Raw genomic sequence first — 13,158 nt, forward strand, 5'->3', positions numbered from 1 at the left:
GTTTATAAAAATCATATATAATAGTACTTGATGTTATTTGTTATTGTCTATCTATAGTGGCAATGTGCGCCTGACCATTAATGACAGAAAGTCCTGCTTGGATAAGATGTAGATATAGGAGGATAAAACGTCCCACTCGCTGTAAATGCCTGAGGAAATGTTTTTCAACAGCTTACGTAAGGAATGTTGCAAATCCTCCTCCTCATACGCTCTTTGATTGCTTTGACACCACAGCATTAGTTTCCCCCACTAAGTCAGTAAAGGTCTCCAGTTGTACCTGTAGGAGACAATTTTTCCTGTCTTACATACTGTATCTGTATGAACATAGATATTTCATCCATAATGGATGAGCGGTTGTATTCCTACTCAGTGAGAGTTAGTTTGATATCCCATTTTACGGTGCCCTGCTCTTGTCTGAGGACATTTGTTGTCGCCAGTTGTTTCCTTTTTAATTATTTGGGACGGGAGTCGGGAGAGCATATTTGTTTTACCAAGAGCTCAGTCAATGAGCCACGACAACACGCGTAGAGTGATCTGAGTGACGGGCGGCGAGCCTCTTCTTCGTTTTCTTCTCCGTGACTAAACTCTTACATATGGTGGAGTGGTCCAGCCCCAAATTGCACCATATTCCCTAAGTAGCGCACCACTTTTGACCGAACCCCACAGGCAGTTGCGACGTAGGGTGTCACTTGGGACACAAAGTCGGTGTACCAAACAGCTGATAAATGAAGGGTGGCAGTTTGATTTCATTGCAAGAACATGGAAACTGATTGGTGCTGCATGTGGATGAGCTGACAGAATGAATTGCAAGAGTCTTGTCTGGTGGTGAGCGTCTGAGGACTGTATAATGGAAGATACTTGGTTTATTAGACACGTTTCTTTCTTCGTCGAAAGCAGCAGACAGAAGATAATTGGTAACTTTCTTTACATACTGTAGCCTTTACTGTTGACACATGGTTGTTGGTATTCGTTTTCTCTGCCTAGCATGTACATAGCATGTACGCCGTGCTAATGGAAGAAGCAGGATTTTCTCTGTTCTTGAGACGTCTTCACAGACTTGCGATATATCAGGGCAGGACTGCGTGCGCTACTGTTTACTAGAGGCTTATCAAGCCCTGGTGAAACAATTTATTTTTGTTGGAGACAAGAGTTTGTTGAACACAGGGTCACATCCAGACATGCCAAGCAACGTGGATTGGCCGTTGACAAGACGCATGACATGGTGTGATGGCTCTGGGCTTGGCAGCGACCAACAAAGCCGTGTTCTGGCATTGTGCATCCCAGAGTACTTGTTAGCCAATACCTTTTCCCCCATAGAGTTTCCATCTATCCTTCCCTAGCTAGCAGTAGCACAATTGCAAAACTATTTAAGTTGAAGGGCATCACCAGAGTTTGTGATGATAATAATTGAAGGAAATTGCATTTAAGTCAATGTACCCAGGCATTAAACTGATTTTCAAAAATGATTTTTTTATGGTCGGACCGAAATGATGAGTCACTCGTGGTACCATGATGAAATAAGGTTTAGACAATTCCGTACTAGCTGACAATTTTATTTATTTTTATAAATCTTTGCATTTCCAAGATGATTTAGCCATATTCCTGGTGAAATATTTTGGATATAGTAAATATATATCCTTCAGCAATTGCCACAGGTTAGCCCATTCAGTATGTAGGTATGCAATTGTACTATATACCATCGTCAGTACAATGTTTTCAAAATGTCCCTTTACCAGAATACTTCCTTTACCAAGACTTACTAGCATCCCTCTATGGCCCAGCTCCATAGTTACATAGCCTCCACATTGCCCTAAGTGAAATAACAACTGAATCTGAAGATTAACGTCTGAAGTGAACAGTATTTTTTTCCTTATTTTTCTTTCATTATACAACCCACTTTCCGTCATTTGCGAAATCTCAGTGTTTGCCGCTCTACAAACAAGCCAAGTCCTTCAGCAGCTGAGTACATTTCATTAGTAAACAGTATCCATTCATGTTGACACATAGAAGACTCTGGTCCACACACACCAGTCCTTTGTGTTGCTAGTTACACTGTCCCTAGTTTTTTCGGTTCTGTCGTTGGTGGTTTAACGGCAGTGTCTTGTCCCGGGTGAGACTGTTGATTTGACAAATAAGGCACTTAAATGTTAACTTTCATTTCTGTTGCTAATCACTGCGCTGTCCCTAGTTCTGGTCAAGGGTGGTTCAGCATGAGGGTTTCCTTGAGGAAAAAGCTATTCTCTGCACGCGGAACAAAAGGAGCCACTCAATTAGGATTAGGGTTACAGTTAGGGTTAGCATTTGAATGTTAAGTCTGTCATAAAAGACTGGAAAAGGGCTGCTGATTGAACAATTATGCGCTAAAACGTTGACATTGCATTGCCTTTAGACCATCGGCAGAATTTCCGCTACTGATAAAAGCCTCGGCTGATACTGCAGCTGCAGTACAATTCTCTATAATACTGTGCAGTCGGAAAAGTAGGGGATTTTGAAATCATAAAATAAATGAGAGGACAGTGAATATCCACCACAATCCATTGTTTATTACGGGTCCTAATGCTTCATGGCGTTGTAACCCGAGGCTGAATTCTTCACAAGGGATTCTCTATAAATAACAGAGACAAGACAGAATCCTAACATTTTTTAACATACCTGACAAATTGTACGGAAATGGCTATTAGAGATGCTTTTAGTTGGTCATTAGAAAAGGCACTTAACCGGACAGGAAATTATATTATGATTTTAAGAATTGTCTTTGCTTCTTGTTTTGATACACACACCTGTCTGGCGATACTACAGAGTAAAAACTGTTTGATGGATTTCTGGAGACTTTTAGGTTCTCTTTCTATCTCCCTCTATCTCTCTCTAGCTCTCTGAGGTATTTGGATGACAGACAGGAAGGAGACAGGAGGAGAGAAGGCAGCGACAGGGAGATATAGAGGAGAAAAGGAGCAGATCGAGAGAAAGAAAATGAGGAGACGGCAAGAGAAAGAAAGAGACGAGGAGTGAGCTGAGGATCAACTGTGTGCCTGCCCAGCAACAGGGCTTTTCCCACTCCGTGTTTAGACAACGTTAGAGCTCCATCTATAGGTCCTGAGCGGTACTGCACAGAGACAACTCTCCTTTGCGGCTGCAACAGGGTAGGCTGTGTCTAAAATTGGCGCCCTAATCCTTATAGAGTGCAGTTTTTCTGAGCTGGTTCCAAATGGTTCTGGTTGAAAGTAGTGCACTACATATCGATTAGGGTTCACGTTTGGACATGGTCATACAATCTGCCACATCCTGAAATCACGATTATTGTGTTTCTGTGGTATTTTCACACATTTCGTGATTTTTTTGTGTGTGATATTGTTTCTATTGTTGACGATAATTTGGTGGTAATAGCCACAGGCAAATTCAGAAGCAGCTAATCCGGCAGCGCTACTTAGCGGCGTTGTTCGGTGCCATTCTCTTCAACTGCGTTTCGGAAATTTACTATTGTTATTACTTTGAGGGTTTTTTCCGATATGTTTTGTCGACAGTAATTTGATGGCAAGCACCACAGGCAGAAACGGATAATCCGATATTTCACAAACATCTAAAATAATTAATATTGTTATTGTCATCTGTCTTACTGTACTCATCCCCCATTATACAGTCCTTTACCCAGGATACAACTGTTGCACCAATGTTCTGATTGGCCACTGCTTCCCAAACGGTGCCCCCCCACCCCCCCACCCCACCCCCACAACATGATGCACTCTCTGCAATTAAGGTAGTGCACTGAAACGTGAGCAGGCCAAAAGGTGCCATTTGGGACCCGAGCTCTGAGTCGCCTCATGAGGGGCATCAGCTGACAGGAAGCCAGCAGATGGTGATGAGAAATATGACAGATAATTGTGCGTGTCAGGGGACGATTGGTGATTTGTATCTGATTCGGTGCAACCCCCCCCCCGTGTTAATGACGGACTAATTGAGTTTTTAGATAGGACCGCTAAGCATATGGTGCTGTCCATGGTGACGAGCTCCAGTAATGGCTGTGTAGATTAGTCTGCTTGGGTTAGGGCTTGATAGATGTTAGTGTTGAATCTGTCGTGGTAGGATGGTAACTTTACGAATCACAGATACGTCGGACTGCAGGTGTGTTGTTTTTGACAGACTGTGCGTGTGTGTGTGTGTGTGTGTGCGCGCAGTTTGAAAACTTAATTCAGAAGTGAGTTCCCCATAGCCAAGTTTCGGGAATCACATTTTAAAATATTTCTACGTCGCCGGACCATGAAACAGGCTGTTCCCAATACTACGCCCACGACCATCCTAACCCACAGACGTCAAAACCAGACTCCTTACAAGACATTAGACCGTAACGAACAGCATGTTCCCTGTCTGAACTGCCTTCAGTTAAATAAGGGTTTAAATGGTCCTGGAGGTGTCTGCGAAGGTTTCTCCGAAACCAATCGGAAATAATCTAGCTCATATAGACTACATTTGATAGCCTGCTTTGCATTCCTGCCTCTCCCTCTGCAAATGCTGAGAACCAGTGCTTCCAGGATAGCCCATCCCTCCCCGACATGTCCTGAGCCCTGGAGCTTATGCCCCTCGCAGCCGCTAGCTTCTGTTCCGGGAGCTCCTACTCTTCAAAGTGCAACAGTAATGAATTGCCTCTCATTAAGCACTTACAGTCAGTCAGCCAGGCAGGCAGTTATGGAGATGGAGCTGGGGCAAGGCCAGCCGCGAGGATACAGAGGAGAGGGAGGACAGGAGAACAGAAGAGAGCGGCGGGGGGCGGGGGGGGGGGGGGGGGGGGGGGGGGGGGTTAGTAAAGTCATGGAGGGAGAGGAGAGCAGAGGAGAAACAGATGAGTGCTAGGAGAGGAGACTGTCTCCAGGCACTCGCGGCGCTTGAGCAAAGGGAACCGAGGAGAGCGCGAGAGGAGAGGTGAGGATCGCGGAGCGGAGCGGCCTCTGATGGAAGTCGCTCATAGGGCCCTCCTCTGAGTAAAGCCTCATTTCATGCAAGGTTAGACACATCAGTCATCCGTCCCGTCAGCCAGGGGGCTGGGATTTTACCGCCTCTCTATGAAATTACACACGGAACGCATCCGCACGCGCAGCCAAGCTGGTGAAAAGATGGACCCGCAAATGAAATGTCGGTCCCACAGAGGGGACGTCTCTACGAGGGATAAGGCGATCATGGGCGGGCAGGAGGTTAAGCCGAGCTGTGAAACAGTCAGTGGATGACAGCCTTCTCCTGTACACAGTCGGTGGATGACAGCCTTCTCCTGTACACAGTCGGTGGATGACAGCCTTCTCCTGTACACAGTCGGTGGATGACAGCCTTCTCCTGTACACAGTCGGTGGATGACAGCCTTCTCCTGTACACAGTCGGTGGATGACAGCCTTCTCCTGTACACAGTCATTGGATGACAGCCTTCTCCTGTACACAGTCAGTGGATGACAGCCTTCTCCTGTACACAGTCATTGGATGACAGCCCTAAAGTGCCTATGTAGGTTATTGACCCAGAAGACTAACTTTGTCCAACTCTCTCCCTTTTACTGATCTGCCATCTCCATGTCAGGCTATTGTGTGTGTGACGAATGCGATGGCGATAGACACTGGATCAGTAGTCAATTAATCAATTGAATTGATTTTCTGTTTACAGTTAACAGGAGATTTGTTATGCGTCGATGGAGTTGCTGTAGGTTGGTTTTGCAGACACAGATTAATTAGGTTTAATATTAAGCTTAGTCCGAGACTACAAAAATTCAAGTTTGATGGAATATCTCTATTGATCTTGATTTTGTAGTCCAGGACTATGCTTAATGTGTGACTGCAAAACAGGCCCATAGTGTTTTTTGAATACTATGCCACAAACACACACAAACACAATTTATTTTGTCTTTCCTTGTGGGGAAAACCCATGAATCTATGTTCCCTATAAAAGCCCTAAACCTTTCCCTAATACAAACCATAAAACTAAATTCCCCCTAACTACCCAACCCTAAACCCCTCTTAGAAATCTATTGTTTCCTAATGGGGACGAGCACCAAAAATATTTATATTTTGTACCTACATTTACACAAAGACCAGGATAACACAAATGTTTGTCTTTCTATCTTTATGGGGGTCTAAGACCTAAACCTTGACCCAGAAACCCAAGTCCAACCTCCCTTGTCCCTAACCTCAATAACAAAATAACTGTAATAACTGAACCTCATCCTCACACCTAACCCTAACCACAATAACAGAATAACTGTAATATCTGAACCTCATCCTCACACCTAACCCTAACCTCAATAACAGAATAACTGTAATAACTGAACCTCATCCTCACACCTAACCCTCACATCAATAACAAAATAACTGTAATAACTGAACCTCATCCTCACACCTAACCCTCACATCAATAACAAAATAACTGTAATAACTGAACCTCATCCTCACATCTAACCCTAACCTCAATAACAAAATCACTGTTACAACTGAAACCCATACTCACACCTAACCCTAACCTCATCCTCACACCTAACCCTAATGCCTAATTCTAAAAGTGCAATTATGCCCAATTTTAAACATTTCCCCTAACCGAAACATCTGAGCCGGAAATATCCCAGAAATCTCCCACACAGAAACCTGTTATTTTTTTGTCATGGAATTTCTACCTTGGTGGGGCCACATGTAAACATAGACGTGGATGGTACACACACACACACACACACACACACACACACACACACGGAGAGGCTGTGATTTTGGCAAAATGACTGTCACAGTGATGTCTGTCTCCCTGCTCTCTGGCTCCATTCTTCTTGCTTTCCTCTCCACACATCAACTCTCTGTTGCTGGCTAGGCAGGCAGTCACACTGAATGGAGAGCGAGTGTTCACTGCCAGGTGTGGGGGCAGACAGCGTGAGTTAGTGGAAGAGGCCCTCCCACCTTATAGCTCCCGCTCAACAGAATCAAAGCCCAAAGTGCATTTAAAACACACAGGACCGAACAGTGAGTCTCAGTCATGCAGCACTCTTAGAGGTAAATGACAGATGTCAGATGTTGTGGAGACGAGTGAAACGGGAACGCGGTAGCTGTAGCCAAAGACAACAGAGGAAAGAAATCAGGACCTCATCCTCTTCTACCTCTTTTCCATTAGACACGTCTAGTAGTGTGTTAGCATTGAGTTTACCGATCTATTTCATTTTCTGAGGTTTTCCCCACCTGTTTTTGCAGATATTTCTTTGCAATGCAGATATTTCTTTACTTAGGGCTGTTTTTGAGGAAAACAGCCCTAAGTAAAAACACACACTATTATTTAGTCATCCAAAGTATTTATTTCCTAATTTATATACAAAAGACACTATTTAAAGCGTAAAACTTTTAAGGTAACAAAAGTTTGTTTTGAGTAATATTTTAATATTCTCTAAGAGAATATCGAGGAACCCCTTTTTTTTGCGATGCAAGTAAAAATCACCAGAGTTTAACCACCCCACCATTTTATCCAGCTGTTTAGGGTTTACCCACTTTTTATATAATTACTTCCCTGTTAAGGTCATGCCAGGGGATTAGACAGGAAGGCCTATTGTCTTGTTCTTTATGAGGGGCATCGGGGAACCAGGGAACGTTCCTCTTCACAGAACCTGTCAGGGTGGTCATAATTCACGGGCCATTAAACCATAGGGGGGCCATGGGGGATGGTGTCTGAGGGGGGACTACAGCGACCTGGACATTTGCCAGGTGGGTCTACAGAGCCCCCCGCTTCCCAGAGAGAAGACAGACCAAACCACCAGACACCATGGGGAGATTTGACCCAGAGGAAAGGGAAATCTTCCTTTTTTTGGTTGGATGTGGTGGTGAGGGGCGATGGGGAGATTGGAGCCTGGTGGAACTTTGAGCCTGTGGTCCCCTGTGGCTCAACGGACATGGCGGGCCTCCTTCAGCGATGGGATCGGAAGTTTGATTCTTGTACCAACCGTACATAAAATGTGTGCATGCCCAAGTGGCTTTAAATAAAAGTAATAGCCCTACCAAATGGCGTATTTTGACATGGCTGTAGATTTGGCCTTGTTAGGCAATCAAAGTACATCCTTCCAGACCAATAAATCGTCATGACGATGCTGATATTAAGGTTGTCCTTGGATTCCACCTAACTATCTATATCTTTGGCTAATTTATCGAAGCCTTTGCAAGACAGTCACAGCTTCATTATAAAACACTGTCCCGACTGAGGCGGATATAAAAATATCTCCTGGTCAGCACTTTTTAGGTCCCTCGCTCACCTCCACTCCTAACGGGTTCTGACAGTAACAACTGTGTTTTTATTTTTGATCCAACCTTTATTTAACCAGACAAGTCAGTTACAAACAAATTCATCTTTACAGTGACGGCCCGGGAAGAGGCACGAGGCCTCCCGTGGTGTAGGGGTCTGTTGGGGAACGTATAGAACACACATTTACAAAACAGACCACACAGACGGACGACACTGGCTACTGTATAAACACCACCGGCAAACCAACAGCAGATGTGTCTGCCTGCGCCCTGCAAACAGCACCCCATTCCCACTCTCCCCATTGGGCTCACGTCGAAATGAGTGCACTGCAGTGTAGACTCACAATGCTGTTCCAGCCTTTTAGTGTCCTTGAAGTTAACCTTCAGTTTCTAGTTAGGATTTGCACGTGAAATCAGTTGAGGGATGAGTTATTGTACTGCCGAACTGGGTCTAAATTGTATTTGCTTTGCTTTAGACCACCCACTCGGTGGGTTTCTGACTTGTTCTATTTTTCCATGAAGACAAGCAAGCTCAAATTAGAAAAAGTGTCAAAGTGTCAAATGATTTCAAATAGGATTTCAGCCTGCTGTACACATTTAAGTGGTTTGTTTTAGCTAATGGCATTCCCAGACTTTGCCATCTCTGTTTGCAACATAATGACCGACCTCTGACTTCCAGCTAAGAGCAATAATGTTGAGAAAGGTAAATAGATGAAAGCTTTAATGGCATCGTGTCTCTAGAAAGCGCGGTACGAAGTGAGTAGATGGAGGCATGCTATCTGAAGAATGCTCACAGAAAATTCCATCAATGCAAGCCATGTTTTGGGTCTCTGACCCTGCATTGCGGATCCACAATATATTTAAGTTACCCGTAAAAACTAGATCAAATTATCATTTGGCTAATATATACCCTTTTAAGCAAAGGCGATGTACAGTGTGAAATCATGGTCTTATGGATAGATTTAACCATCTCTTTCATTATACTGCATTGTGCTCACATGGCACATGGGATTTCTATGGCACACTGCTTAACCATGCTCTTGCCTACCTATACGAACTCTATTGATGCACTGATTGCCATTCACAATAACCAAAGCCACATAAACCCAACATCTCATCTGTTAACTACGGGCACAGAAGACTGGCCAGGGTCATTGGTTTTCAGGACAGGGTTACTGTCTGACTTGGGCAGCAGAAGAGTGAAAGAGGGAGAGAGAGAAAGAGGAGGAGAGGAACGGAAATAGAACGAGAAAGGCAGAGGACGTCAGTCCATTCCCATCAGGGGCAGTATCAGGTACATTGTTTCTGATAGCTTGGCGTCTGGTCCAGTCTGGTCAGACTTTAATATAGATAGTGACTACTGTAATCCATCATCCCGGGTTAGTCGATCCATTGTGTGTTGGGAGCGTGTCCTTCTCCTGAGGTGTGAGGCTCAGTCCATCTTGAATTGATGTGACTCACTGACATTTTGGTTTTGATGAGGCATTGCTATCCCTCTTCTTCGGGGAGCGCACGTGCACGCACACACACAAACACACGTGCCACACACCATAAAGCAAGGGTCGGCAACGGACCGTTTTGGTGAACGCGTTATTTTGTGTCCAAAAAACGAATACAAATAGTTGGGCAGGATGCCAAGAGGGGGTTCGTTTTATGGCGTGAAAAAACTGTTAAAGTGTGGAGCCTTCATAGACCTGCGAATACGTGAGCACTCACCTGGAAGTCGCACGTTTCCGTAGTAAGCAGCGCCGTTTCTCTTTTCCTCCTACCAAGGTATATGTATATACAAATATTAAACAACAAAAAATGTATGACACCCAGATTGATCAGATTCTCAGGAACATAGCTACATACAACTTGGAATATAACACCGCGGGGAGGACATAACTCCCCAACACTTTTCAAATGCATTCAGAACAGTACTTCCCTTCCAATTGAAATACTGTTGTGTTTTTGACGGACCATCTTCGAAAGGAGACGTATATCAGCAGTGTTCAAATAGCACCCCTTTCATACAGACAAATGTATCTAGCAAGCGAGTAAGCGTGAAAGCAAGCCTGGTGAATATACGCATGTTGTTATTGAGTTGTGCCAGTCCATGGACAATCAGCTAATAGTAAAATGCATTGCATTGGAAAAGTTGTACTAGCTCCATGCTAACATTAGTCGGGATTGGTAAATGCTTGTCTGCGAGCATGCATTACACGGTTCGGTGTAGACTTCAAACTTCACTGAACTAGCTATGTAAGCATGAGGAGCGTTTAGTTGTTATTTTTAGCTGACAGGTGTTTCACAGCTGAAATATATAATCATGTTTTTTCTGATTTATACAGTACACAAACGCTAAAGACAGATAACTCAATATCTTGAAATGAAGGAAGGCTAAAGAGACTTAATCCAACTTTAGGTGGATTTTGTGCATTTTGCTAATTAACAGAACGATGTAGCTGAGCACCATTCTGAGAAGGAAGTCATGCTGTCATGCACCTGAAATACATTTTATTTCATTAGCTAAAGCCTCTCACTTTGTAACCCGCTGAGTTATTATCTGTTCTGCTGAAGTCTTTAACATTGCTGTACGTTGTCCTAATGTTATTGCTGTCTTTAATTATGATGGATGCAATATGTGGTCCAGCAATCCCTTAGCAACCAATCATTAGTCATACTTTGTAATATGTTTATTAAAATTGAATCCAAAAGGTTGTAACCGAATGATGCATTGAAGCTCCCTGGATAACGTAAAGCCAAATACATTTGCTTCACCTGCTTGGTTGAAGTCAGGCGGATAGTTTCCACCGCGAACCTTCCTGAGCTTTAGCTGTGTGCCGCATTGAGAACATAGCTTTTATCATGAGTCATAGTGAGAGCCATCAATTCCTGGTTACTTAGCCTCCAGTATATCGGCTGTGTTGATGGCCAATTCATCAGAGCATTTGAATCGGACATGGAAACTTGTTTGGCATGAACTGCACCGAGCCGATCTCTCCCTCTCACGCGTCCGTTCGGGCACCGCTTTTTTCAACATAGGTGGATTGTGGGTTGATTGTGGATTGTGAGTAAACCGGGAAAGCATAGAGATCAGCTTGGCTGTGTTTGGTTCAGCTCAGTAGTGTGGAAGGGGACGGCTGTTGAATGGCTTTCCCCCCCCAAAGTTTAGGATTCCCAGTTAGGGTCGAAAGCGTGGCAACGTTGTACAGGTGGCTAATTCCAGTTAGTGTGCCTCTCTCCTCTCCGACCATGACCACGTCAGCCCACGTACATGACACACACACACACACACACACACACACACACACACACACACACACACACACACACCCCCCACTGTGACCAACAGCATCCGATAAGAGTCAGCAGGCAGTATGAGCACAAACATCTTCACTACTCTAGCCAATGTTTTATGTTAGGTGGACACTACTAACACACCCGCCTTGAGAGGCGCCTGTTTTATAACACACATCACCTGCGTCCCATACCCCTCCAAACTGACTGAAGAAAACACACAACATGTCCCGCTGCAATCTTTGGCTTGCTGGTAATGTCCTTTTTGAAGGACCTACAGTCACTATTTTTATTTTACGTTCACCAAATACGTTACTCCCCTTTACTGGCGGTCAGAATCAACTTTTCTGTCATCTTTGTTGTACTTTAGGATTAACCCATATTATAATCACACAGCTCAGAATACATTTGTCAGTTATTATAACTTACAAAGTTATGTAAAATGATAATAGTGATTTCCCAGACTCTTTGGCTGGGTCCCAATTGGCACCCAAATACCCACGTCTCTCTGCATTCGACCAGGACCTATCCAGAACAATCTAGGGTTTTGGGTGTCACTTGGGACATGCACACATTCTGCTGGGTTCAAGTAACTGCAGACATTATACGCCTGAAATCTGTTGAAGAAACTGTGGATCAATAGTAGCATGTTATGTTCATGACCCCAACCCCCTCCTCTGTGGCTTTCTGATGGCTTACACATTTTTACTTTCATTTGGTTTTGTTTATTTCTTGGGGGTTGGGTTGGGGGTGGTAGGGATTGTGGGGGGTGGGGGGGGGGGGTCGGGTGATTTAAGGGACTGTGGGAAGTATTAGCCGATACTTATTTAAACCAATGTGGGTTCATAATATTTGCATGTATGCTATGTGTCTTAAGCTGTGCTTTCAAACTCAATTAATACTACTCCCAACTCACCAACGTTCGTAATAAATCCAATGGTATGTTCCTTCTTATGCATTTAAAGTAAAAATGACAAGTTAAATATATCCTTCATATTATATATCCTTGTGTGATCTTTGTTTCTAGCAATGTATACAGTATTGCAGTTTTCTACAACACATATATCTTTGAAAAACAGTTTGTAATAAGCTTTTTTGTCTCTCAGAAGATTCTACTGTCAAAACCTAGCTTTCATTGAACCTCTATTCTGTCCCTAGAATATGGAATGATCGGAGAGAATACTGTAAAAAGTCAGCGGCCAAGATCAGTTCTTGACACAAAGGCCCTACAGGAGCAAGCTGAATCTGCTAAATTTATGGCACAAACTGGTAATACAATAGTTATGTTTCTTTCACTTTTTATTTTGTTAACTAAAACTTAATTTCATCTCTAAGTCACTTGCATGCTCTCAATTGTACTGCACCTTTTAAGTGACAATGTTTTTGCATTTTTTTAACCTTCTACCTCCTCCTTCTATTGTTATTCACATTAAAACCCGTTAGATAAATTTTCCATCTCCCTTTGAGTATTTACTTTGTATAAGAACTATAATTGGGTTCCTGGGTCTCTGTTAGTTTTATTGCTACACAGGGAGGTGGCAACTGCATTATTCATTTATTTATTTATCAAACATTAAAGGCTAGGTGAAATTACACCCTGTCACGGTTAATCGGTTCCTTAGACGGGTGCTATTTCGCACT

At 43.5% G+C, this 13,158-nt stretch overlaps 1 protein-coding gene across 16 annotated transcripts in view; it reads left to right on the forward strand.

Annotated features, from left to right (window-relative positions):
* adgrb3 (adhesion G protein-coupled receptor B3) overlaps positions 1-13,158 on the forward strand; it is a 195,366-nt gene that overhangs the window by 68,785 nt on the left and 113,423 nt on the right. For 13 of the 16 annotated variants that reach the window (XM_029119718.2, XM_029119722.2, XM_029119714.2 and 10 more), the window contains exon 3: positions 12,676-12,786. The exons of 2 other annotated variants lie outside the window; for them this stretch is intronic. In XM_029119718.2, the coding sequence (XP_028975551.2) occupies positions 12,676-12,786 (111 nt within the window). Of the gene's footprint in view, positions 1-5,462; positions 5,483-12,675; positions 12,787-13,158 lie in introns of those variants that run through there. One more of the 16 variants, XM_034292486.1, reaches the window with a different exon arrangement.

This window comes from Esox lucius, chromosome 5 (assembly GCF_011004845.1).
Source record: "Esox lucius isolate fEsoLuc1 chromosome 5, fEsoLuc1.pri, whole genome shotgun sequence".
Taxonomy (NCBI): Eukaryota; Metazoa; Chordata; class Actinopteri; order Esociformes; family Esocidae; genus Esox; species Esox lucius.